Source organism: Oryzias latipes, chromosome 19 (assembly GCF_053564925.1).
Source record: "Oryzias latipes strain Hd-rR chromosome 19, Olatipes_Hd-rR_3.1".
In the NCBI taxonomy this organism is placed as follows: domain Eukaryota; kingdom Metazoa; phylum Chordata; class Actinopteri; order Beloniformes; family Adrianichthyidae; genus Oryzias; species Oryzias latipes.
The window spans coordinates 12,005,554-12,032,538 of NC_136255.1; the positions used below are offsets into that span (position 1 = coordinate 12,005,554).

Consider the following 26,985-nt stretch of genomic DNA (forward strand, 5'->3'; position numbering starts at 1 on the left):
ATTGTAAAAGCGTTCCCAGGGGTCTTTAAATTGTGATTATGCTTTTCGTGTGTCGTTGCTGTGTCGTTTTCTAGGGCAAAGTTTCTGCAAAGTGAGAGTAATTCATTAGAAATTCACCAATAAGTTGTTGGCAGTACTGTTGGGGTGAAGTAAGCTTCCACTGCATCAACCTTTTGTTTACATTCCCGCTATTTTACAACCCATCACAATCCCAACCTAACTTTATCAGTGCAACAAAAATGGTGAACAATATTGGAGATACACAGCCGTACAATTTTGAGCCAGATATCAGCTCAGACGAGAAAAATGAAGATGTACATGGGTTTTGATCTATTTGTCTGTAATGGAGCAGAGCAGGGATACTTTGGCTACAAGAACATGTTAAAATTACACAAAAAACATGATTTTCAATGGAGTTGGTCTTTAAAAATTCAGGTGGATTAATAAGTCGACGGGCACACGGACCCGGGATCCTTCTCCCCCGCCATGCAGCAGCAGCGGTCTGCCGCTGCTAGAGGACCAGAAATCTGAAGCTCCCAGAATGAGGAGATCAAAATGATGCTGCCTATAAAAAGGGATTAAACGTAAGCAATCTGTCGTCAGTTGAGCTTAAATCCGCCTCACATCCCTAGTCTGTTTTTCTGTGCAAATTTATTTTAATGACTAATGCATTTTTCTAGGACGGCCGCGCGCCCGTTGGTGCAAGTGTGAGCGTGCTAATGACAGATGCATCGTGCTCACTTTCTCTGCTGCAGCACTAGAAAGGAATTGCAGCGCGGAGACGCGGAGGGCCTTTAATGCAAGCTGTTGTTTGGGTTTCAAACCCTCTGCTGGTCCAGCCCGGGCGCCACCTTTCTGGTGGATGCTAAAGATTTGCCCGTGGGAGTTAGGGAGACATGCCCACGCGTGACTGACCATGATGAAGACCGAACCCACATCCAAGAGCACCGGCTCGGGCTCCACGCTCCGAAGCCCATCCCCGCACAGGAACGCGTACGAGGCGGGGATGCAGGCCCTGAAGCCCGTCAAAGACAATGCCGCAAACGGAGACCTGCAGGAGGGTCCCCGGGGCCGGAGGTACGGCTCTAACGTGCACCGGATCAAGAACATGTTCCAGCAGATGCAAACCACGTCCCCGGCCGATGCGGAGGGGGAGGACGGCGCGAGGAACGCGGACAAATCCGTGCGCCTGTCCCTCCCCAGAGCCGGCAGCCTGAACGAGAACGTGGACCACAGCGCCCTGCTGAAGCTCGGATCAACCGTGTCCGAGCGAGTCAGCAAATTCGACCCCAAACCGGACAACGGGCACCAGCGGGCCTCGTCACCGAGCTACTCCAAGCTGCAGGAGACCCGGCGCATCTTCGAGGAGAGGCAGCAGCAGGAGAAGCTGGCCACCACCAGGGTCCTGCTGAAGACGGACAAGGCCTCCGGCTTTCAGGAGGGCCGGCTGGATGTGGTGTCGCGCTTCAACGGCAGCACCGAGTCCCTGGACAGCTTGGACACCAGTGACGCTGTGTCCCCCACGGTCAGCCAACTCAGCGCCGTGTTTGAACGCGCGGCCGAGCTCCGGAACAACCTCCACCGCCTGTCCTCCACGCCGCCGCTCCCCTCTCGGGGGGTCAGCGCCAAGGTGGGCGTGTTGAACTCAAAGATAATCACCAAAAGGGTCTTTGCATCTGGTAACCAGGAGAAGGGAGAGATAAGCAATCAGAAAGGCCAAGAGGGGCCATCAAGGGGCCACATAGGGAGGGTGACGCCCCCATCTGATAGCATAAATGGAGGCCAAAGTGATGAACTTCTTGGTCAGGTGGGAGACCAAACAGTTTTACGGAGTGAGGCGAAAGGTGAGGAGAAATCCGGCTGCACAACACTTCAAGGTGACACTCGCATGGAAAATGGAGGACCTGCTGCTGAAAGGCAGGAGGTGAAGGATGCAGGGGTGGAGGAAGACAGGACTGTCAGAGATGACCATTCAGTTGATAACAGCACCTGTAATGCTATGGGGGAGGACTTTGAGGGAAGCCAGAAGGAGGAGGAGGAGGAGGAGGAGGAAGATGATGAGGAGGATGACCGATACGAGCCAGAGTCCAGCTGTGTGGAGATTCCTGGGCTGAATGTGGAGGAGGACCCACCTCCTTCGAGGAAGATCCGCTTCAGCACAGAGCCCATCAAGGTGAGAACACGAGGAACATCTGTCACGTTGGTGCAGTTGGATTCATATCCTGTTAAAGACCTGTCCTGTTATTCTGTGTTTTTACCATGTTCTTGTGGCATTTTTCTCATATCAAAACAATTAAGCTCAAAATGGCATTTCTGAGTGAGTATAGATAAAAAACTGCAGTTGGAAAAAGCTTTCAGGTGTGACGTAGAAGTTACAACAGCAAGCTGCAATCTCTTTGCTCCACTCCATTATGATGCATCCACTTGCAGATGACTAAATCCATGTACGTCTTCGTTCTCCTCGTCCGAGCTGGTATTTTGATTTGATTTCACCAATGAATGATGGGAAGTAGAAGAAGACTTACTCCGCTTACAACTCAAAGGTGAATTTATACTGCCGCTCTGCACCAATGTCCTACAGAACGACACAGGTTTTTGGCTAAAACCATCATAATTATAATTGAAAGGCCGCTGGGAACGTTTTTTTTCCCCAATGCTCGGCCAGGGACTTTAAGGTATTAGACCTCAGACCTTAGAGGTTATATGCAGCTCAACAGTCATAGTGCCTTTGTCAGCCTTTTTAATTAACTCCCTCAGCTCCTTTCACTGCTGACATTTTGGTTTGCTTCCTTCACATCCTCCCTCCACCTAATAGAGGTGCATTCTGACTGCGCAGCTGACACAACACCTGAAATGCAATGATGCAAATGTGAACCACAGCAGAAGCTGCATCCATAAACAGCTACATTGACTTGCAAAGGGGCAGATTTTAGAGACGTGGTGTAGTCTTAAGGATACTGGAGTGGAGTGTTTAGGAATTTTTGACACATCAAGTGAGAAAAAAAGGCTGTGATCTCCTTCTTGGACCACTGAGACGACAGAGAAGGGCCAGACGAGGAGGAGCTGATTCACAGCGTCTCTGTTTCTGCTGGGGTGTAATGATCTGGAGAGCAGCACGAAGCTCACTGGCTCCGCTTTTGCTGTGCTCTGCCCTCGAGCTTTTCAAGCACGCAGAGACGCCTGTCAGACAAAGTGGGACCTGACACTGCACATCACACGCATTTCCTCGCACAGAATGCCATTTCTCTCCAGTGACTAGGCACTCCTGTCCTTTATCATGGAAACTCGAGTCAAAAGTTGCTCTTGTTCTTCTTTTCCTGGCTGCTCTTTATCTAGAAGTGCCCAGTTACAGTATTTTAGTCGGTTTTTGACAAGAAAAAAATTGAATGTACGATAAAAATCTGAAAGCAGCATCTAAAAGACTCAGTCCAATTGTGTTGTAGGTGTTTTTATGTTCTTGTGGTATTTATCTGAGAATTGAGGACATGTAAAAAAAAATTAGGCTTAAAATTGCATTTCTGAGTATTTACTTTCAAATTGTTGTGAATCAGGAGCAGTCGAAAAAATACAGTTTGAAAAAGATCGTATTTGTGATCCCTGCTCCCTCCTCCACTCCATTCATGTAGTTCTTTGTTTTCCTGTCCGAGCTGGCATCTGGCTCCAAACTGTACGGCTGGATAGCTCCAAAATTACTTGCCATTTTTGTTGAACTGCTAATGTTAGCTTGAGGGTCTTGCATAGGTCTCGCAAGACTTTCAACAGTAGTGCGTGGTTGTTGCGTGACAAAGGAAAAACTCTTAAGGCCTGTTCACACCGGGACGAATTTCGCCGGCGATTTTCGCCGACGTTTAACGCCTCGTGACTAAACAAAGGGCACCAACGAGAGTGTGCACACCGACGCGAAAAAACGCCACGCGTTAAAGCGTCAAAAAAAAAAAAAACGCCTCGGGTTCGTTTTTTTTTTCGACGCGTCGCGTCGAAATCTACTCGACCAATGAGAATGGCGCTTTTGCTCACGTGTCTGGAGCTTCTGAAGTTACAGTAAAACACAACTTGGGGGCGCTCAAACACAAAACTGCCTTGCTGAGCACACATACCAGCGAAGAAGATAGACGCCAAGTAGCGTCTACACTGCCGCGAAGCAATAATGACGGACATTCTAAAATATCCCCGAACCAAGCACCAGTTGGAGCTACTGGTGCTTGAAATAGTCATGTTTTCTTTGTTTGATTCTGACAAGCGTGTAAATACTTGCTCTCTTCTTCTGAGTGAAAAGCGACTTTAAGAAGCGTAAAGTTGCGCAGCGCCACCTTGTGTACAGGAGTATTTCTGTTTTACATTAAGCGCCATCTAATGTCAGGGAATGAAATTGCATGTTCACTCCACTCATCGTCAGCGAAAATCGCCTGGGTGTGAACACAAAAAACGTGGCGAAAAACGCTGGCGAATAACGCCTGGCGAATATTCGTCCCGGTGTGTACGGGCCTTTAGTAACAAGGAAGGGTATAGGGATGGGGTTGCTCCACGCCAACAGTCCCCCCACAACTTAGAGGCACATTTCTAATGAACTCAGAAAATGACAGCAAGCTTAACAGGTTTTTATTTTATATTATTTTGACTAAAAACAGCATAATCATGATTAAAAGACAACTGGGAACACTTTTCCAATAGTTTCAAAGCTGATTAGAGTGGGACTGAAATCGTTTATTGAATAATAAAAAAAAAAAAAATTGTTTTGTTTAATATTCTGTGAATATGTCTTAGCTTTGAAAGTTCTAAGTAGTAGGTATATTTGTGTTTGTCATGTGACCTGTCACAGTAGTGAAGAAGAGGAGTAGCACCCAACTGTTGCTAATTAAATACACTTGATTAATCAAATCATCATCTAAGGGAATAAGCAGTTTTGTGCAATTTGTAAAGGCTAGCAACATAATTTTTTCATCATTTTAGATAAGAAAGATTATTCTGTGTAAAAAAAAAAATCATTGTCATCGTTAATCTTCCTATCATAGAATGTCATGACAAGTTCACACCATATTCTGGCTGTGCAGTCTTCAAAGAAACTAGAAAAACCCAGGAGTCACTTGTAATCCTGATCATCCTTTAATTAGCACAGTAAGGGTTAAAGTTGTTGACCGCATAATTACAGACTACACAAGAATGGCTTGTATAGAAGGCTCTTATTCCTGGCTATTGCTAGTCTCGTGCATTATGGAAGAATGCACCACAGAATCTTTAAAAAATAATGTGTTTCTAACTGGCCAAATTATGGGGAAAACCAAGCACAAAAAAAGCACCATTTGAAAATATGGTGTGGAAATGATGGCATGTTTGAAGCCACAGGACTTGAATGGTTTGTAAAAGTCTACCATAAACATTAAAAATGAGCCATTTTTCTATAAAATCCTAACTGGGAGTACCATCAGATTTGACGCGTGCACCACAGAAATCGGACCCTTAAAAACCCTGGTTGATATGACACGGTTCACTTTCAGATTTCATAAGAATTTGTCCTCTTGTAGAAATTTAGAGCACAAATTTCAGTTTGTTTTTGAATGTTTGGTGAAAACAACTATGCTTACACTCTGAGACTGGTCCTTTGGTGTCCGAACTGCAAAACTGGTGTCTTCGCTTGGCTGTTCTTTCTTAATCAATGATCAGTTTGCATACAGCTCATATTAAAAAGAGCAAAACTATTTCAAAAATTCATATGCACAAAGTATCGGTTAAAAACCCCAAATTAGATTATTGTCAATGAGATTAATTCAATTCAATTCAATTTTATTTGTATTGCCCAAATTCACAACAACAGTCGTCTCGATGGGCTTCGTATCGGTATTTGAAAAAGTGAAACATAAACTCAAAAGGATCATGAATACATAGAGTGCAATAGGAAAATACTAAATTGAACTAACAGACTAAGCTAAACTGGCATCCCTGCCCTTGGACCCTCCTTCGCGGTAAGGAAAAACTCCTAAAAAAAAACGGATTATTGGTGTGCAGGATCCTGATATCGTCCATATCTGCCAGACTTTTTTTTAATAGAATTTGCTCAAGTTATGTTCGCATCACCCTCGGCAACGCACGTTCAAGCGACTTTTTCCAATGAAAAGTCTATGTATGTGGGCACACATATGTGCATTTCTGGCTTCCGTGTTCAAAACTCTTGTGTTTACACGTCGCTATGCCTCGGATTTGGCAGTGACGTATGGATGGCATCCCTTTTAATTCCTGGTAGTGCGAACTGTTTGAACATTGGTCATGAAGGAGAAATAACTAATTGCGGTTTGTGCCCGGCCGGAATTATATAACACCAAGTCTTCTACATATCAGAATAGAACTGTGAAAAAAACAGCCTGGAGCACGATTGGCGAGATTTGCACCGCTTCGACATTTCACACCAAGCCTTCTCCAACTGTAGTTGGTGGACATGCGCTAGTCAACAATAGCAAAAGAAGAAGAAGCCCCTTTTTTCTCGTCCAGTGTGAACACCATAGGCTAAATGTGCATGTCACATACCCAGTGTGAATGCAGCTTCACGTTTATTGCACAACAGCTGCTCTTCTGGAATATTAGATTCTCATTCTTATTTCAAATTACCGGTAGTCACAGTTCGTTTTCATAGATCTTCATCACAGAACTGAGTTGTTCCACATATTGTGTAATTTCCCACTAAAAGAAGTTGTAACTTAATGGATTTCTTTCAGTAAAATATTTTGAGGGAGTTTTTAAAGTCACACTCAGATCAGCATTTGATCTATTGGAAAAGTGGCCCAAGGGGTCATTAAGTGTGGTTATGCCGTTTTTAGCCAAAGTAAAAAAAAAATCTGTGTCATTTTCTAAAACATAGTTTCTGCAGAGCAGGAGTTCTTAGATATTTGCCTCTGAGTTGTGGGTGGGACTGTTGGGGTGGAGCAGCCCCGCCCCCTTCCCTCCCTTGTTACTGAGCGCTCTCTGTTTACACTCTCCCCCGCTATCTTACAAACCCTAGCTGGCCCACATGGTTCTAGTCATATTCAAGTGGATGAAACAGAATGGAGCAGGGAGCTTGTGACTCACCCACCGTGTTTTCTACATCACAATTAAGAACTTTATATTATTTCGCATACTATTCCGCATTATTTCGGCTTCTCCTGATTCACAACAATTTGAATAAAGAAATGCTCAAAAATGCAATTTTGAGATCGTTTTCTGTATATTCTTCCACCAGAAAAAAAATGTTTTAAATGCCTAAAACACCATTTTCATCGGAGAGGGTCTTTAAATGATCTAATGTTAGGGAAATTTTTTAAACAATAGCTATATGTGAGTCTGAAAGGGTTTTTGAGCTGAAGGTTGGCAACAAAACATGAATAACATTTGCAATATAGTCTTTGCAATGTTTTAAATTTTGTTATTTTTTAAAACTCAAACCAAATATTTGTACAATTAAGGTTTGGAATTTGTGCAGACACATGTTGCAAATGTCCAGTATGTCTTCAGCCATACTTATGTCATCAAAATAAGCACTGGTTAGTGTAGAAAGGAATTAACCCTTTTTTCATTTGACTGAATAAGCACTAAAAAGATCTCATTTCAAACACCTTAAAACATTTGTGAGTAAAAGAACAAATGTTAAAAGCATTTCTCCTTAGTGTTCATATATTAAAAAGATGAAATGATGGTAGAAGGCATCACAGGAAATAAGAAAACATCTCATGAAATTATAGTTGTTGGAACTTGGATGTATTAAGAGCATTGGTGTTGTCTCTTGTTGTTCATTGCAATAAGCTTTAAAAAATATTAATCTATAAAAGTGTCAATTAAAATGTCCAAGACTAAATATGAATTTTCTTGATTGCTGAAGAATGTCTCTCTATTAAAACCACTAAAAGAGCAATTCTAATCATAATTTTTACTCCTTTAATATCTCCTGCAGCTTTTAATGGTTTTGCCGAAATGCTCCCTGAAAAGTAATAATTCTACAAGTACAATCAGTAGGATAGTAATAATAACAACTTTGAATTAAATTTTATGTGATAAATGGATCCACAGATGTATTTTGTACATACAAAGGATTGTAGGTATTGTCTGTATGGTCAAAAGCCTTTTAAAAATTGCCAACTAAAAATGGCTTTATGGATCTATTGTGATGAGAATATTAACCTTTAATGGACTGATATAAGTGCGGTACCTATTCGTGTTTTTCCAGGAAAAGGAAAAACCCATGAAATGCCTCAGTCACAACTCCTGCTGTGGGCGGTACGGGCTATAGATGGGCAAAAAATGGGCTGAGCTGTATGGGGCACGCAGGTGGCTTGCATAAAATTTTAAGGTCCTGCTGAACACTTCGGGTGTATTTAAACTGGAAATTTCTTCTGAATTATCAGGGGAAAGAAACTCTGATTCACTTTAAGCGGACCAAATGTGTTCAGTCTGAATATACCCTTAAATAGGGCTGCACGATATGAGGAAAACTTGCCATATGCGATATTGGTGATCAATATTGCAATGACGATATAACTTGTGGTACATGAACAAATAGCAAAACAACCAAAAAGATAATTTCCATTTCACTGCAACAGTTTAACAGTTTAAAAATGATACTCCAAATGACCATCATCTACATAGAAGGGGGGAACATCTAACATAAAAGCAGTCCATCCAATTGGTCAATAACGTGAAGGACTCCATCCGATTGGTCAAATGCATAATGGGATTTATTTGATTCGTTAAATACTTCAAGCTGCCATAAGATTGTTTTAGCACAGTTAAGGTTACCAGTTATTGTGATTTTCGCCGTCTTTTGCGATATGCGTATTGCACAGCTTGATATCGCGCCAACAATATTGTGATTTATTCTGCAGGTCTACCCTTAAACTACGGGTAAGTAAGGGTGAAGTAGGCGAGATGCAGCTGCGTCATACAGATTTTGTGTTTTTGAAACAACCTCCCTACAACTTGCGTACTGAGCAAAGGGCATATCAATGCTGTTCAGGTAATAAGTGTGTGCTTCTTGTAAGCAGTCCGTTAGAAATGTGGAAATTAGACAATTGGAGCATAGTTTGTGTGGGCGTCCTACGTGTGTGCAGTATTAGCATGCAGTCAGTAAAGGAGACAGTGAGTGCACCGTATTAAAGACTAGAGTGTTGCGTAAGGGTACAAGTGTCACCTGTATGTCATAGGTGCTTGCAACTTGCATTATCCTTACAAATACTTCACAGCACATTTACCACAATTGTGCGTTCCATTTTCTTGACATCCTTTAAGAAGGCTGCATAAGCCACAAGGGAACTGAAAGACACACCTACATTCGCATTAAGATGCAGCCGCTCCTCTCTACGACAACCATGGACAACCCAAAAACCTGCAGCACCAGTACAGGTACATGTGATTAATGCAAAAACAGCAGCATTAGAATATCTGATATTCTGATACTTAGTTAAAATTGACTTTTATTGAAACTAATAAATTGAGAAAATGCTAAATATTTTTTGGGAAATAGACAGAATTTATGATAAACACATTATTTTATTCTGGTCAGGTCTGATCCTTCCATAGTAGGAAGAAAAATACCTCCATAAAAATTCCTAACTGATTGCCTTTAATTGGCTGGATTTGTTTTGGATGTAGTCAACATTGCAGAATAACCCCTAATGGAGTTCCTTTATCCTCAGAGTGACCCCTTGTTAGATTGGAGACTGATGCAACAGCAGGGGTGTGAGATCAAATGGGAGTGGCGTCGTTATGGCACTGGAAAACTGCTGGCTTTCGAGTTGAACTGTTGCTTGGTTGTGTTTTTCCTCTTCCAAACAGGAAGTGTCCATTTTTAGTGCATATTTCCCCCTCTCTGTTCAACAATGTTGCTTCTTGTAAAATGTCAGTCTGCTGGTGTGAAGGCACTGGAATGGCTGCACGTCATTCACTGTCCCCATTTTGCACAGAGCTCTGTCTGTCTGTCTGTCTCCATCATCGCAAAATGGCTAAACAGCAGCTCTGCTTTGGGGACAGTCCACAGCAGACTCGAGTGTTTGCTCCTCCTGACTCTTTTTGTCTGGCTCTCTCTTCTATCCCCTTCGCTCTTTGTCACCAGGCTGCCACAGTTTGTATAAATAGCCGCTTTGTTAGCGTCACACACTCTCCACGCTTTTAGCAGCCGCCTCCTTTGCTCAGGAAGCTGCCTCTCATTTCTTATTTATTTTTATAGCTTGTTTGTTTGCGGCCACATTTGTTTACACTAGCTATGTTTAAAAAAAAAAAAAGAAAAGGAATCCAGTTTTGGATTGAGCGTTTTGGTAAATTTTTGTTCTTCAGTTATTCTTCCTATGAAAAAAGCTTTTTTTGATTTTTAAAAAGAGATAATCCCTATTGGATTTGTGATGCAGTCTATTCAAACCAAAAATAATCCGATTTGATTCCTCATACGGCAGCATCACCTTGATCACTCATTACCTGACTTCCACTCACAATTTATTTACCCCCTCTTTGTCTTTGGCATTATGCAACTGCAGTCTAGGAAGGACCCCATTTCAGAAACTCCAGGAATGATAGAGGCTTCTACTTGGTAAAATCACATATAAGGCTAGTAAGGAATGTTTAGAATATGAAGGTTACTAATATTGGACCCTTGCATGTCATTTTTGGTGGTTTGGGTTTATTGCGTAGGTCAGTGAAATAGCCCCCCACTCCAAAAAAGTAGCCATATGTCACAGTATCCTCAAACTGTCTGTTGCGTTAGACTCAGCAGGCCTGGAGCATCTCATGCAGTGCATTACTCACAACCAGGAGGGGCCGAAGACCAGACAGATTATCAGCAAGGTCATGCTGTCCCACTTCTCAGTCCTGCAGGGGTGGGTTGTAAGCATTTGTGTTGTGCACCCGCTCGCTCAGGTTACTGCGACGAACCACATCCTACTCTCTGTGCCTTTTTGGTTTTCATTAGCCTGTCATCATCCTGTCAAAAAAAAATTGCAGACGCTGGTAATGGTTACGTCAGGCCCTGACTGGGATGGGGAACGTTTTTTCTTTTAAATAGAAGTCCTTATTTAAAATGTATTATTCTTAAAATGGTAGTTTGCTGTTAAGATTTATATAATACATTTTAGACCTAACCCTAAAGTTTTAAACATCGCTTCTGGGGATTCTTTATATTCGTGCACCCCCATAACAATGCACAAATACACAAGTTGAGTTTACTTCTAAGGTTTTTTTTTTCCTCAACAGTTCTAAGATACACAAAAGAGACAGAAAAGTGTTACGCTTTGACCTCAGTTGTTGTTTTTTAACCTTTTAAGACTGGAGATGTCGCTAGCAACACTAAAGAACACACGCTCTTCAATGTACCGTAACTCTTCAACCCAACAACTTATTCAGCTGATTCTGGCTAGGAGAAAAGTGGCTTTTCATATGGGCTTTGCAAAGATATCCAACACTTTATTTTAGTTATGTTACATTTTGCCATAACCTCGATTTTCTCTATGACAGAATGGGCTGAAATCAGGTAAATTGCGTAATCTGTTGAAGAGTTACAGTAGTTGCAAGAACATAAACACTGGCGCTAAAGCTTTAGTTTTTAATGGTTAAAAGCTGTCACTTATTTTCTTCTGACCTCTGTAATAACTTTGCATTGATTAAAGTGTCCGATCTTTAACTTCTAGGCTGAAGCTTTTGTGCACAAAAAATGCTTTTACCAAACAACCACTTGTAACTGAAAGACAGTCCTCAAAGAACAAAATGCGTTAAATTTCAACACAGCTGTCGTCTACTTTTTTCACTAAAATGAGCTTTAATTACTGCAACTGCACAAAAAGTAGGTATGAATTGAATCTACTGGGGGCACGTTCTATCTCAAAAGTGAAACAAACTGCTATTGAAGCATAAGGTACATTAATGTTAAATGTCATTACTGAAAACATGTGCAACTTGCACTCAACTTTAGAGTCACATTCAAAGTAGGCATGTGATGAGTGTTAAAGAATGCACAAAACGCTGGTTCTTGAACACACATTTGGCTCATGGTGTTTTTCTTTTTCTTTATCTACTGTTTACTTACCCATGTCCTCCACCTACAGTTGTGGCTTGGTGCGCAACGTTGAAGTGGTGCAAATCTTGTGAATCTTGCTCCAGGCTTTTTCTTTCACAACTGTATTACGATAAATGAAAGAACTGGTGTCATATAATTCTGGCCGGGAGCAAACCGCAATTATAAATTTCTTCTTCATGAGTAATTTTCACTTTGGTTAATTAAAAGGGACATCGTCCATGCGTCGCCACCAAATCCAAATTCCAGATTGGTCAAAGGTCCACTTGGTTTAACTTTGAATGCCCGTTCAATGGCTGTGCGTTTTGTATGTAAATCCTGAAAACGGTCTTAAAATGTGCAAAGCTTCACGTGACAGTTTTGAATGAGGAAGCCTGAAATGCACATTTGCGCATGTATACTTTGACTTTTCATTGAACATGGTTGCTTGAATGTCCATTGCCGAGGGCGGTGTGAACAAGTGAGGATGTTCATGTTCATGTGAACATGTGACCATGTTCACACCACACAGTTCTTCGGCACTGATTTTACCATGCTGTCCATGCTGTGCAAAGAGTCATATACGATCAAATACGCTAAAAAATACACAGACTATGCATTAATTACTTATAAAAGCCATCATTGTAAAGATGGAATGACGCATCAGTGTGGCAACATCCCTACAGTTTAACTGTGACATCTAATCAAAGCATTCTGATTAACATAATGTAAGCATGAAAAAAAAAGCAGCTATTTCCTAATCATAAGAGAAATGTGTAATCATCTCCTTTAGATTTAAAAACAAAAATTCCTATCATACTTTAAACATAACAGATTCACCGAAGGAACATGATGCAACTGTTTTTTTCAGATTACTAAGAAAATGCATCTAATGTTTTCAAGTTTTCATAAATTCCATCGTATTTCCCAAAAAATATTTAGCATTTTTTTCAATTTATTAGTTTCAATAAAAGCAGAAAATGAGATGCTCCGATGTTCTGCAAAACACATTTCACAGGTTCCCCAATACGTTTCATTTAGGTTAGCAGCTTCTGATAGAGTTAATATCGGGCTCTTCAAAATAAAAGTCTGTCGAGAAAAAGTTATATCGCGATCTTTTTAATTAACATTTTATCGCCCAGCTCTACTTTCTATTTAGGAGAGAATCAGCTTGTGAAAATCAGGTTGACATGCTCCTTTACTACTTTTTTTTTAGACGGCATTTATTCATTTTATTGGTGAAACACAAAATAAGATTTAATTTGAAGGAGGAAACAGTACAGTAGTTAAAAAGCAAGTGTTAACAGTGGAACATGGGCGTTAGTGCTAGTTTTCAAGCTGCAGTTTGCAATCCAGTCACAGCAAGAAGGCCATCCATCATGTTGCAACCTCTCTTCACTAGATCAGAGGATTCCAAAGCAGCTGTATCATTTAGCTATCTCCTTTTAACATCACCTCCATTGTAAAATGGTAGTTGTCAGCGCTTCTAATACCCATCACAAATGCGTGTGCTCTTTGACGTCACAGCCGCAATCTGTTGGCTGGTGAATGGCTCTACAGAGCTTTTGTAGGACATCCCGGGCGACTGGTGGCTAAGGGAGAGGGAGGGAGGGAGGAAGGGAGTTTCCTGGCCATCTGTTGGCTCCTTTTGACCTACTATCTGCCACAACTGGAACAACGCAGACCAGCCCCCCTTGGGCGCCCACCCCCCCTTCCACCACACTGCCTTTAATCCCAATGTTTACCTTCCAAAGGCATCCACGTCACCATTCGCAGAGTTAATCTATACATGCTTAAGTCAGGTCAGAGGTTACATCATGCAAGATCCCAATTGCACTGTCCACCCTGAGTGGGATCATTGCACATAATGAGGGCCAAAAATCCTACAACTGGAAGGGAAAGCGTTAGGTCTAGGCAGAGATACTTTTTCCTGGTCTCCAAAGAGGACACCAGTCCTGAGCTTGTCCTTTGGTCTTAAATGCCAGGCAGGACAAGCACCTGATTGTAGTTGCTTGTTTTCATTGCCATAATGATTTTATTGCAACTATATGTTTGTAGCATGAGGGGTTCAGGAGCCACAAGTGAGGCACTGCACTGGTTTATGCTGCTTGTTGCTGTTTTTGCATGCTGCTACTTGTGTTGGAAACGATGCATCTTCTTTAATCCACATTCTGGGTAATCCCGCTGAGTTCTAAGGTAATCTAAATCAAAAGCCAGTCTGTTCTGCTCATGTGATCACTTCCAGTAAACTGAAGCATTTGTTGACATACTGTTGCAGGCCCAGCTGCAGTAAGCAATTTAGAATTCTTTTAGCCACATTAGTCCTATTTGAAATTTAAAAAACTCTATAGCCTTAGGTTAAAAAGAAAGGCCTTTTCAAATTGATTTTGCTTTATTAGCCAAGTAAAAAGGTAACAAATTGTTTTTAAATAGAAGTACATCACCTGTATGTAGTTTATGCTTATTTAAACTTTTGTTTACAGTGAATCTCTTCATCCTTTAAAAAATTACAGTAGTGTTAGAGTACTGTATTTTTATGCACCATACGGCGTACTTGAAATCCTTCATTATTTTAAACAATAACGGTGCCCCTTATTATTTGGAGCACCTTTTATGTAGATTGATTCTGGTTGTGCTTCAGTGATCTCTAGGCGATTTTGAGAAGTGCATGGCACTCTATTAAAATGTCAGTCTCTTCTGTTTAGGAGTTGGGTGTTATTGTAAATATGATATTTGCAGCTAACGTGTAGCGGGGACTGTTTTTTTACGTGTTACTAACAAGGTTTGGAGTAAGCGTAGTCACTGACTCAGTTTTAGAGATATTGGTATTGTAAATATGATAACGTGGCTAAGATTTAGGGTGTTAAAAACAGGTCAAGTTACTGTAAACACAGTCTGACTGACTGACTTATCTCTGATTTTCTTTCTCTCGTTTAATGTAACTTATAGCTTGGTGCTTCCTATATATGACATAAGTTCATTGACGGTGTGCCTTGTAATCCAGTGTGCCTTACAGTGTGGAAAATACAGGAATCACTGGGCTGCAACCTAAGGATCATTTAGCAGAGGGCCTCAACAACAAGAAAGTTTTGTCATATTGTAGCAAAATAAAAAATGGGTCAGATGCCTAAAGCAGCTTGATGCTATAGCTATTTGTACAATGTTTTTGCACAAGTACCATGTATTTCTCTGATTGGTTTTGGGGCAAAATGGTTTCAGGAGCAACTTTGATGAAGTAAGATTGTCAAGGGAAAGTTCTGGCTCTGAATTAGTGCAGCTAGTGGTGAGCATGAGGGGCTGCATACACAATCACCTCAGGAGACTGAAAACGAGGCTCTTAAAGATTCAACTCGCTCCGCACGAGTGTGGGTTTGTGTGAACAGCACCTGCAAGGCCTCCATTAGCATGCTGGAGGAGGTTATGTAAACCATCATGCTGTTAGACCAGGGAGAATGTGGGAAGTTGAGCCCTCCAAACAGAGTCCTCTGTCTTCATGAAAGCAGCTCCCAGTGGCTGTGATTGATTTTTTCTTCTTCTTTTTCCCCTGAATGTTTGGTTACCACTGTGAAATGATATGCCTCAGAGGTCTGGAGAAGAGACTGTGGCTGTGTGTTGAAACAATGAAATTGAATTTCATTATGTCTGCATGAGCAATGGTGGTCAGTCATAATCAAACCAGAAATGAAATTATGGATATCAGCTCGAATCCCAACAACTTCCAATAGACTGTAACAGCTTTAGCAGTTTCCAAAAATAGCATCTGCTTCTTTGATGCCTTGTTTCACTACTTTGAGTTTTATGTGAAAAGTACTTTTTAAAGTAGGGGTGAGAGCAGTAGCTTTATTAATAGATCAAACACGTCTTTCATTGTTTTTTTTGTTTTTTTACATATGGTAGCTTGAGTGGATTTCAGGAATTGAAATTGGCATTTAAAAACTTTTTTTTAATTTTGTGGTCACAATTTTGCAAAAAAAAAAAGGCCACCAGTTTCAGCCATGTCTTTGCAGCTTTGTCGAATAATCTTGAATCCAACCACATCTCATAAAGAATCTGCCTCTTTTGCATTCCACTTTCAGTTCTTCTCCCTTCTGGGTTTCATCACTGTGCAACACATGCTCTTCAATAAAACTACTTTATTTTTTTGCTATTTTGCATAGCAGAAATCTGCGTAAAGCAGGCCTCTTACTGCATTTAATCTATGCACTAATCTTGCTATTGCTTTAAATTTCTTTTACATTTCAATTGTATAGTTCTGTCAGACACATTTTCTTGTGTCTTCTACCCACAGTGTGGATGAAATTGGAAATTTATATTCTTTTTTTATGACTCAAATCATCACTTGATGCAGGATTTAAAAGTATCCAAACTTAAGTCAAAGACCAAAACTTATCAGAGCTTAATAGTGAACAGGAACGGTTTAAGGTTGGATGGATTTGCAGATACTTTGTTAGAAATAAATGAAGGAGGGACTTTTTAGACCCTAAATGGAACAAAAGAGTCCTATTTTTTTTAAGTAAGAATTTTTAGAAACTGTATTTTTTTTTCTTCAGAGATCATCTATGCTCCCTTTCTCAGATTATTGTGCAATGCAGGATACACATTAGTGGATCAAAGGTTTCATGTTTCTTTGGGTTCATCCCAATGAAGTTTTTTATCAGTTATTTTGTGAACTGAATGGTCCCATTTTACCATAACCTCCAATTACAGAAATGCCACCATGACATTGCAGTGTTATGATATTCAGTACATTTTACCAAAAAAAAGGAACCTGCTTTTGAAAAGTAATCAACCACAACAGCAGTTTAAAGTCTTATAATGGTGCATGTACCATATCTTTAATATATATTTGGAAGTATTAGGACATTTCCTACTACTTATAAGAAAGACACTTAAAGCTGTAAGATACATAAATGTGATTTTCAGTGTTTTCCTCTCTTTTTCTGCTTGTTCAGGTATTTGCCACCTATCCCAACGAGGACTATGACAGGCGTAATGAGGATGTGGATCCCATGGCCGCATCAGCTGAATATGAATTGGAGAAGAGGGTGGAGAGGCTGGACCTGTTCCCTGTGGAGCTAGAGAAAGGTACTAAAGCTAAAATCTCCTTAAATGAGACACCTCATTGTGCAAAGGTTTAAAAGATATTTGTCATTTTGAGTCTCTAGCGTTTGGAAAAATTATTTTACTGAGACAAGTAAGGGACTGGTAATGTTTTTACAGCAGTGTAGCATTTGGATGCCTCCATCTGACTCGCATCAGGTCAGCTTAAGGATTCTGGTACAAATTTCTTATCCTTAAATGCCAACATTATTTCACATAAAAGAAAATTAAGCAAATAATCCACATTTGCCATTTAATATACTGTGATCGAGACTTAGAAAAAGGCTCAATCACTTTTTTATTCTTTTATTTTTAGAATTTGAGGTTTGGTGATAATTGTACTGAAATTGCAAGTTAGTAGTTTTTCTACATATTATTTACTAATATTTACATTTTTTCCTCTTAGATGGTGATGCAAATTTCTGAAGTTTGATGATTTTGACGGTTGTTTTTGCGGCTTTTCTTTTTTATTTGAATTCTTACTGTTTTTCTCAGAATTTGAGCTTCAGTTAGAATTTCATTTTTTACTAAAATCATAAATCTTGGGTTATTTATTTTTCTGAAATTTGACTTTTTTGGGTCATGAATGTTGATGTAAATTTCTAAATTATGAACGTTTTGACAGTTGGTTTTCTAACTTTTTTTTTTTCAAACTTGTTCCTCAGAGTAGAGTTGAGAAAAACAAGTCATAGTTTGCTGTTATAGATCTTTTTTACTTTTCTTTTTTATTTTCCAGTGGCCTCAATCTTTTTTCCATAGTTATTTTATACAAGATTAGTGTATTAGAGTGCTTGATCATGTATCGCGGAATCAGGACTGCTGTGTGTAAAAAGGCAAAGGGCTTTTTAACCATAAGTTCATGTTGCAGTCTATAACGGGAATGCATATGATAAGATCAGAGATTTCATGGTACTCTGGCCACTATAACCACATTACAAAAAAAATCGGTGTCAGCTAAAACATAGGAGAACATGTCTAAAGTTGCAAAGAGAACTTTTCCATAAGCAGTGGAATTGAAGTTTTTACACTCCAGAGACCTGACCTGATGATAAATCCAGGTAAACTTCCAAAAGCCCTTTAACCCTGTGCAGCAGTGATAGTTCATTGTTTTTTTTCAGATAGCGATGGCCTGGGCATCAGTATCATCGGCATGGGTGCAGGGGCTGATATGGGCCTGGAGAAACTGGGCATCTTCGTCAAGACTGTAACAGACGGGGGAGCAGCACATAGAGATGGAAGGTGAGTTTACAGTGGATGTTGGAGTGCTGGTTTAACTGTGGGACCTAACAGAAGGTCAGAAAACTAAAAGTCAGACTCCGATCATCTTTTGACCCGTCCTAAAAGGGTTCCCAATGGTTTTTTAAATTTGATTATGCCGTTTATAGCCGAAACTAAAAAAATCGGAGTCATTTTCTAGCACAGAGTTTCTGCAGAGCGGCAGGAGTTGTTTAGAAATTCACCTCTGAGTTGTGACCAGGACTGTTGGCATGGAGAAAGCCCACTCTCTTCCCATCATCCATCTGTTTACACTCTCCCCCGCTAGCTTACAGCCCCTTACAACCCCAACCTAACACTACCGGTGCAACAAAAATGGCAAGCAATATTGAAGCTAACCAGCCATAAAGTTATGAGCCAGATGTCAGCTCAGACAAGGAAAACAAAGACGCACATGGATCTAGTCATCTACAAGTGGATGGAGCGGAGCAGGGAGCTTGTGGCTGGCCATCGTAGGTTTTTACGTCACACCTACAAGCTTTTGAAATGGCATTTTTTTTGTCTGCTCCTGATTACCAATCAATTTCAATTAAGAAATACTCAGAGATGGAATCTCTGAGTATGTTCTCTCCGTCACGCAGCCGACCGGCTTTTCCAATCCCGTTGGTGATGGTGGATTTTTTCACGCTGCTTTTAACTTGAAAGCTGCATCATATTGTAGCGGCGATCACGTGCACGTTGGGTCTAACGGCACCAAAGGATTCTGGGATGCGGCCGGGCATGCGTGTTTCGTTTTTTGAACCATGACTGAAGTGTCTAAGACCTGAAGTGACATCCATGCTGTTTGGCTGCTTAGTTTGTTGAAAAACAAATGACTTGTGGTTGCTGTTAGATAAAGAATTCAAACCATTCACTGAATCCGAAAGTCCGTACATGGCGGCCACCAAGAAAATCCATAAATTAGCCGCGTCACTGAATAAGCCGCAGGGCTGTGAGCGCAGGAAAAAAGTAGCGGCTTATAGTCCGAGAATTACGGTATATAAAAGATTACAAGATTAAAACTGTGTTTTTTTATTCTGTGAATGGTTTCTGCAGGATCCAGGTGAATGACCTGATTGTGGAGGTGGACGGAACCAGTTTGGTGGGGGTCACCCAGAATTTTGCTGCCTCTGTACTCAGGAACACCTCAGGAACAGTCAAGTAAGAATTACATTGAAGTTTTTTTTGGTTTTCTTTAACTCTGTTTTAAAATACTTTATTTTATTTCAAATAAAAGTAATTTCAAATTAAAATATAGCCTCATGTTTTTTTATAGAGGCTTCAGTTTGCAATGTATTTCAAATTTTCTTTTGAGATGTCGAGCAGTATCCTTCCTGACACGCAAGACGACTTTAACCACATCCTTCCTTTTCTGTCCACCAGATTTGAGATTTTTATCCTTTGTCTCACAGGGTCATCATGATTGCACCCTTCCGCACTTAGGAACTCCTTCTTTTTCGCTCTGAAAAGAGCCTTAAGAAAACACTCTGGAGCCAAAGAAAACACCGTTATCAGCAGCAAACACTACTGCCATCCACAGCATCATTTCTAAATGCCACATGTCTATTTTCAGCCTTTGCTTTATGGCGTCTGAGTGACGCAGGCTTTTCCTGCGTGCTCCTTTTGTAACCTGAACTCATTCATAATTCAGGGTTTAGTGGTCTGCTCTGTGAGGATAATTGTTAAGGAGTTTGAAGATCACAGACCTTTTGTTGATGAATCTGCTGTAGTGATGAAGAGTAACGCAGCTCAAATCTGTTAGTGAAGGACATCAGGTTGACAGGAAGTGTTTGTTTAAATACCCCTAAAAACCAACGGAAACTGAAAGGAGGCAGAGTTTTTTTTTCTTTTTCTGTAGATTTAAATGTCATCAAATTTTGAGTTTAGAGTCAGACAGATTGATGCTTCATGCAGGTTCGTGATCGGACGAGAAAAGCCAGGAGAACAGAGTGAGGTGGCCCAGCTGATCCAGCAGACGCTGGAGCAGGAGCGCTGGCAGAGAGAGATGATGGAGCAGCGGTACAATCAGTACATGGATGAGCAAGAGGTCAGTCACCAAAAAAAAAAAAAAGAAAAGAAAATGCTGCAAAAACATCTCAAACTTGTCTTGGCTAAAGAGAAAATGTTCGCAAAACTACTCCAGACAAATTAAGAGAAAAAAAACTTCATCAAAGTAGGAAGAACCTCAAAGGCAACTTTATTAATATTAGGAATACAATATAAGTACTAATCAAAAGTAATTATTTAGATGTTTTAAATAGAATTACTACATTTAAAATCCCACTCCAATGATCTTTTTGTCTGTTGTTAAAGTTTTCTCAGTGGTCTTTTAATCAGGATTATGCTGTTTTTAAGTCCAAATAAAAAAAACGTGCTGTTTCTAGGACATAGTTTCTGCAGTGTGACAGTAATCCATTCGAAATTCACCTCTGAGTTGTAGAGGGGCTGTTGGTGCGGAGTAACCCCGCCCCCACTTACTGTCACCCATAGCTGTCAACTTTCTGTTCAAACTCTCCCGCTAGGACATAGTTTCTGCAGAGTGACAGTAGTTCATCAGATATTTCCCTCCGAGTTGTGAGCGGAACCAGAGCAAATCTGCTACCGTCCCATCATCCATCTATTAACACTCTCTCCTGCTAGCTTACAGCCTCTCACACCCTTAACCTAACCATACCGGTGTAACAAAAACGGGGAGCAATATTAGAGTTATTCAGCTGTACAGTTTAGAGGCAGAGTCCAGCTCAGACGAGGAAAACAAAAACATACATGGATGTTGTTGATTCACAATGATTTAAATCAAGAAATTCTCAGAAATGCAATTTTAAGATTATTTTCTTTAGACATGTCCTCCATCATGGGAAAATGCCACAAAAACAAGTTAAAAAACACCATTTTCATCAGAGTGGGTCTTTAAAATGTAAAAAAAAAAAACACCAAAATAGTACATGAAAATCTCGTGATTCCTTGTCTTTCTGCTTTTGCAATTTGGAATGTATTTTAAAATACTGTTAGAAAACTGGCTAATATTAATTAATAAATTAATTTCCTAAACTATTGGAGGCTTTTTGTATAGCACTTTGGAATGGCACAAAATACAATTTTCAAGCTTGTTTTTTAACTTCTTGCTTTTCTTAGAGGAAAGTCCTTACTCTTTTCTTAGAGGAAAGTCCTTACTGACAAACCCTTCTGTTGCATTAGTTTTCTGCTCTTAACTCAAAATATTAAGTTAAATAGAAGAGGACAACAAATACAAACTGAATCTGTTCTCACTTTCTATACACATTTTTAAATAAAAGCAGTTTGGAATCATTGTTCTGCTCTTCTGCATAAAGACTTCTGCTTAGGAAACCCTAATTCCTTTCTGAACTTTTAAAATTTTTAGGATGTTATTGTAAAGACATCATCGTGAATCAATTCTTCTTTTTACAGGAATTTAAGGGGAAATTCTCAGAGGATGGCATAATTCTAAAAACCTGTCTGTTTTATAATTTCATCACTTGGGACAAAAATCTGTGTCTGGGAAAGCTTGCAGAGTGGGAATCTGATATACTGAATAAGATGAAATTAAATTGAATTTTTGCAGCAGACTCAAAGGTTCATTCTCAAAGGTTTTTAAATAAAAATCTAAGAAATTTTAAAAGTTGGCATGACGAAATCACAACCGTAAAATAAACTCCTTTTAGCCTATATTTTGTCCTTAGCTTCACTTTAGGATTATAAAATCGATTTCTAAGCCTCAAAAACAGAAGTTTGTGTGGCTCCAGAAGAGCTTTTGTGTGCTTAAATCATCTGTACTTGTAGCACCATCTAGTGGCAATTTTGTGTCAGTGCACAGAACTAAGATGTTGAATGCTTGTTGAATGCTTATTTTTATCCAAGTATCTGATATTGTTTTCCCTTAGCGCATATTCAATGATGGATTATTGCCCATGAACACACCTTCTTTTTTACTGTAGGGAGCTGAATATGGCACAGATGAGGAAGAGGATGAGGATGAGGAGACCAGTCCACCATATCCCAACGCCATTGAGGTTTTTGACTTGGCAGAGAACGAGGACATTTCGCCTCTGGAGACGGATCCAGAGAAACTGGCCCATAAATACAAAGAGGTGTGAAACGATGCGCTTTAAGTAGAATGTGTCAACTGTAATTAAAAAAATACTGATGTATCTAACATTCTCACAGGTATTTAAAGTTATTTTCTTTGTCTTTTGTTGCCAAAGCTTCAAATAAAACATGCTGTGACCCAAGCTGAGATCCAGCAGCTGAAAAGGAAGGTAGGAGAACATTTAGGATTACTTTAAACCCCCTGTAGGTTAAAGTGTGATTTGAAAAGAGGACATGATTTAAAGTATGATTTTATCCCTACAGCTGCACCATGCGGAGCAGGACAAGCAGCGCTGGCGCATGGATAAGGCCCAGCTGGAGCAGACGCTGCAGGAGAACAAGGAGCGGATGGAGAAGCTGGAAGGCTACTGGATGGAAGCTCAGAGCCTGTGTCAGGCGGTGGACGAGCACCTGAAGGAGACACAGGCTCAGTATCAGGCGCTGGAGCGCAAATACAGCAAAGCCAAGCGAATGATCAAGGAGTATCAGCAGAAGTAAGATTATCCCAAAGCTTTAAGTGTTTGATTGTTATATGACAAAAAGGTAACTTTTCAATTTGTGTCAAAGGGAAATCGAATATCTAAAGGAGGAGACTCAGCGTTGTGCACAAGCTGGAGCCGAGACCTCCCTTCTGAAAGAGGAGTCGGGACAACTGGAAGAGGAGGTAGGAGAGGTACTGAAGACTAGATCTTGAAGAGTAATTTGTCTACAGAGAGGCTTTTATTTAGCAAGTGGAATCCAGGTCAAACAAATAAAAAGAAATACAATTCATGTCTTTAAACCTCATTTAATCACATTTTTACTTAGTTAGCCATTTCTTAATTTATTTGAAGAAACATATTCAGATTTCCAAAGTTCCCAAAAACCTACTTTATGCAAATATTTATTCTCACCAAATGCAAATAAGAGACATACAGTTTGTGTTGCATTAAAGGAAAACATTCTTGCCAAGCTTTCGTTATTTTAATTTTTTTCAGAAGTGATTTTAATTTTTACTCTGCATTCTTGTGTCACATCAAACAATTTTTATAATAATTAAACTTGGTGTTATTAATTATAGTTCATTATTAATCATAATTTGTTAGTAGCTTTTTAAAAACTGAAAAAGTAAAACCACAATCACACAGTACTGTAAATGAAATGTCTGTGTTTTATTTCAGTCCTTTCAAAATAAAATGTACACAGTGTCAAGTAAGATCCTTCTGCTGTAGCAGATTTACTTGAATAAAAAATGCAGGAAAGCCAGTTTAAACATGGCATATTTTAATCATTATAACTTTAAGGTCTCCTCCTTTTTTTCCTGTTTATTGTCAAATACACTGCTCAAAAATATAGGGAACACTCCGAAACTGCATACCTGAACAAATGAAATATTCGTTTTAAGTGCTTTAGTCTTTGCACAGTTGCATGCACTGACAACACAGCCTCCCAAATATTATTAATGAAAATGAAATGATTAACCTATGGAGGTCTGGATGTGGAATCAAACTCAAAATTAAAGTGGAAAAACACGCTTTAAAGTAATGTCTTTGGAACAAATCAAAATGAGGCTCAGTTGTGGGCGTGGCCTCCACACGATGGTCTTCTGGGGGATCTCCTCCCGCACCTGGACCAAAGCATAGGCCAATTCCTGGACAGTCAGTGGTGCAACCTGCCATTGGCAGATGGGCCGAGACATGATGTCCCAGATGTGCTCATTTGGATTCAGGTCTGGGAAATGGGCGGGAAAGTCTATTACATCAATGCCTTCACCTAGCAGACACTGCTAAAACACTGCAGCCACATGAGGTCCAGCATTGTCTTGCATTAGGAGGAACCAGCATATGATCTCACAAGGTGTCTGAGAATCTCATTTCGGTACCTAATGGCAGTCAGGTCTCTTTTGGTGAGAGCATGAAGAGCTGTGTGGCTCTCCAAAGAAATGCCACCCCAAGTCATTGCCGACCCTCTGCCAAACCAGTCATGTTGTACGATGCCGCAGGCAGCAGAATGTTCTCCTCGGCGTCTCCAGACTCTGTCATGTCTGTCACATGTGCTTAGTGTTAACCTGCTTTCATCTGTGAAGAGCACACAGCGCCAGTGGCGAATTTGCCAATCTTGGTGTTCTGTAGCAAATGCCAAATGTCTTGCATGGGAGTTGTACGTACTTAGGCCTTCGTAGTCTATTTTTAACAGTTTGAGCAGACGCATGCACCTTTGTGACCTGCTGGAGGTCATTTTGCAGGGCTCTGGCATTGCTCCTGTCTCTCCTTGCACAAAGAAGGAGGTAGTGGTCCTGATGCAGGGTTGTTGGTCCTTCACATCTTTTGATATGCTGGCCTGTCTCCTCGTAGCGCTTCCATGGTCTGGATACTACGCTGAAAGATACAGCAAATCTTCTTGCCACTGCTCGCATTGACAATGCCCTCCTGGATAAGTTTCACTTCTTGGGCCTGTGGTGTGGGTTGTAGACACCGTCTCATGGTACAACTGGAGTGACGGCACTGTCGTGATTCAAAGGTCACCAAAACATCAGCCAGAAAACATCAAGACGGAGAAGTTCTCTGTGGTCACACTCCGTTGTTGGAGGTGTCCTGCTGATCGCTTGTCTATTCCACTTGCACAAAAACATGTGAAATCTATTGTAGGTCAGCGTTGCTTCCTAATTGGACAGATTGATTACAAAGAAGTCTGATTGACTTGGAGTAACATTGAGTTGTTTAGGTGTTCCCTTAATTTTTTAAGCAGTGTATATTACAACATTGTTTTAGAATGCCTTTATTCCTAATCTATATCTGTAAATGCAATTCAATGTTTTATAACAGATTTTTGCCTCTGAACTGCAACTGTTGGACAGTAGAAGATAAGAATACATGCTTTCAACTTATTCTAATAACAATAAACTTTTTTACCATCATTTTGCTTGTTTATCTGACCTCTTAAAACCTAAACAAAAGTAAAGCTTTTTAACTTAAACAAATTATCAAACTAAAAGCCCGTTATTTCTTTACATTTTTAGCATGTTTCTTCAAAGCCAAATGGAGGGATAAAGCCTCTGGTTTTAGACCCCTTTTAATAATTATAACAGATCAAAAATTAGCTAGTAGATCTGACATGTTTATTAATGTGCAGATATGTTACATATTGCCTATAGTTGTCTGCTTTTTATTCCCTGAACTTACAGAACTGTTTTTGTTTTTTTCAGGTTGCCGATCTGGAGTGCCGGGTGGAGGAACTGAAATCCGAACCTCTATAAAAGCCCCCCCCCCCCCCCCCCCCACCTTATTTGCATATGATCCCCCAACGACCAGAAGTGTTATGGTATTTAGACTGAACTGCAGGGTATGTTTTGTCTCCAGCGTGGTGGTCGCAAACTGTGTCCTCAGGCCTCGTGTTTAACCACTAAACCCTTTTAAACCGTGTTTTTCTGTTTAATATTTATGAAAAGTTTTACGATCTGGAATGCAGAATTGGTTAAACTTTAGATGTTTTCATTTCTTTTTTATGTTTATTTTTTAAAGTTCCGTATTTTTTGCCCAGAATTTTCTTGTTTTGTGACAAACCAAGCTGTTTACTTCAGTTGCCAAACAACAAAAGTCCTTTTTCTTTTTTTCGCCTAGCTCTGTGACCTTATTTTCTGTGTACAGATGTGAAACTGTGTGGTTTATCAGTTCGGTTTGTAAAAAGTTTTATTGTGTATAACATTTATCATAATGTAAAGTCATGAGCGGCTTGTAAATTTTATTTGATTGGACCGAGACTGCACTAGACATGAAGGAGGAGCTTCTGTGGACGGAAGAATCGAGGGTGGCATTCTATTTTTCTTCTTCTTCTTTTTTTTTTTTTAAGTGTACAAACTGTAACCCTACATTCATGGCGGGTCACCGTGACGACCACTAGCTGCCTACCTTTCTGATGTGTTCCCTTTTTACAACCAACCCTCCAGTTTCACTTCTCGTCTTTCAGATCAAGGACCAACTTTAGAAATAAACTACTTCTCTTTTCTCCTCCGATAGATGTTAAGGACTTGTGTAACTGATAATAGCTAGAACTACTGATAAAAGAAACATTACAAAAACTGGAGAAGGAACTTTTTAGTCTAGAACCAGCAATGTTGAAACACATGGGGGGGTGAAAACACTGCCAGGTTTCTACCGGTTTTTCACATACATTAAATGTGCAACCTGTTATAATCAGTATGTTTGTATGACTCAAGACTTCAAGGTGTTCCTTTTAAGGTGTAGTTAAGGTGGAAATGTGAGCTTTTAGGATACAAACTGACTGGAGCATCAGTTATGTAAAAGGTAGATCTGGGTGAAAAGAAATAAAAAAACATGAAAAACAGGCATGGTTATGACTATTTTCATAATATTGAGGCTTGTACAGTGCACATGCTTTGCATTGTATGTTTTGTGGAATAAATGGTCATCAGTGAAGATCAATTTGGTGTTTTTTTATTATTATTTTAAAGCCAGGAGAGACTACAGCAGTTTGTTTTCCTGCAGATTGCACAATATTAACACTATATACCTTGTGCTATCTTAGAT

At 40.1% G+C, this 26,985-nt stretch overlaps 1 protein-coding gene across 2 annotated transcripts; it reads left to right on the forward strand.

Annotated features, from left to right (window-relative positions):
* The first annotated feature begins 466 nt into the window (after positions 1–466).
* On the forward strand, positions 467–26,880 carry LOC101168498 (neurabin-2). Of its 2 annotated transcripts, none has more exons than XM_023949443.2 (11): positions 467–584; positions 681–2,173; positions 16,951–17,083; positions 18,217–18,337; positions 19,409–19,513; positions 20,267–20,399; positions 22,309–22,461; positions 22,576–22,629; positions 22,724–22,953; positions 23,027–23,132; positions 25,644–26,880. In XM_023949443.2, the coding sequence occupies exons 2-11, from the start codon at positions 917–919 to the stop codon at positions 25,692–25,694; spliced, it is 2,343 nt and encodes a 780-aa protein (XP_023805211.1). In that variant the 5' UTR covers positions 467–584; positions 681–916; the 3' UTR covers positions 25,695–26,880. The 2 variants fall into 2 exon arrangements, with proteins under 2 accessions (XP_023805211.1, XP_078793187.1); XM_078937061.1 differs by having other exon boundaries at positions 23,027–23,123.
* Positions 26,881–26,985: the final 105 nt, after the last annotated feature.

Bases quoted from the DNA above. Each gene is read 5' to 3' on its own strand.
- LOC101168498 (XM_023949443.2), top strand. From the start codon at position 917: ATGATGAAGACCGAACCCACATCCAAGAGCACCGGCTCGGGCTCCACG. The intron at 18,338-19,408 runs GTGAGTTTACAG...TGGTTTCTGCAG, and splicing joins GCAGCACATAGAGATGGAAG to GATCCAGGTGAATGACCTGA. The intron at 22,630-22,723 runs GTAGGAGAACAT...TTATCCCTACAG, and splicing joins TCCAGCAGCTGAAAAGGAAG to CTGCACCATGCGGAGCAGGA.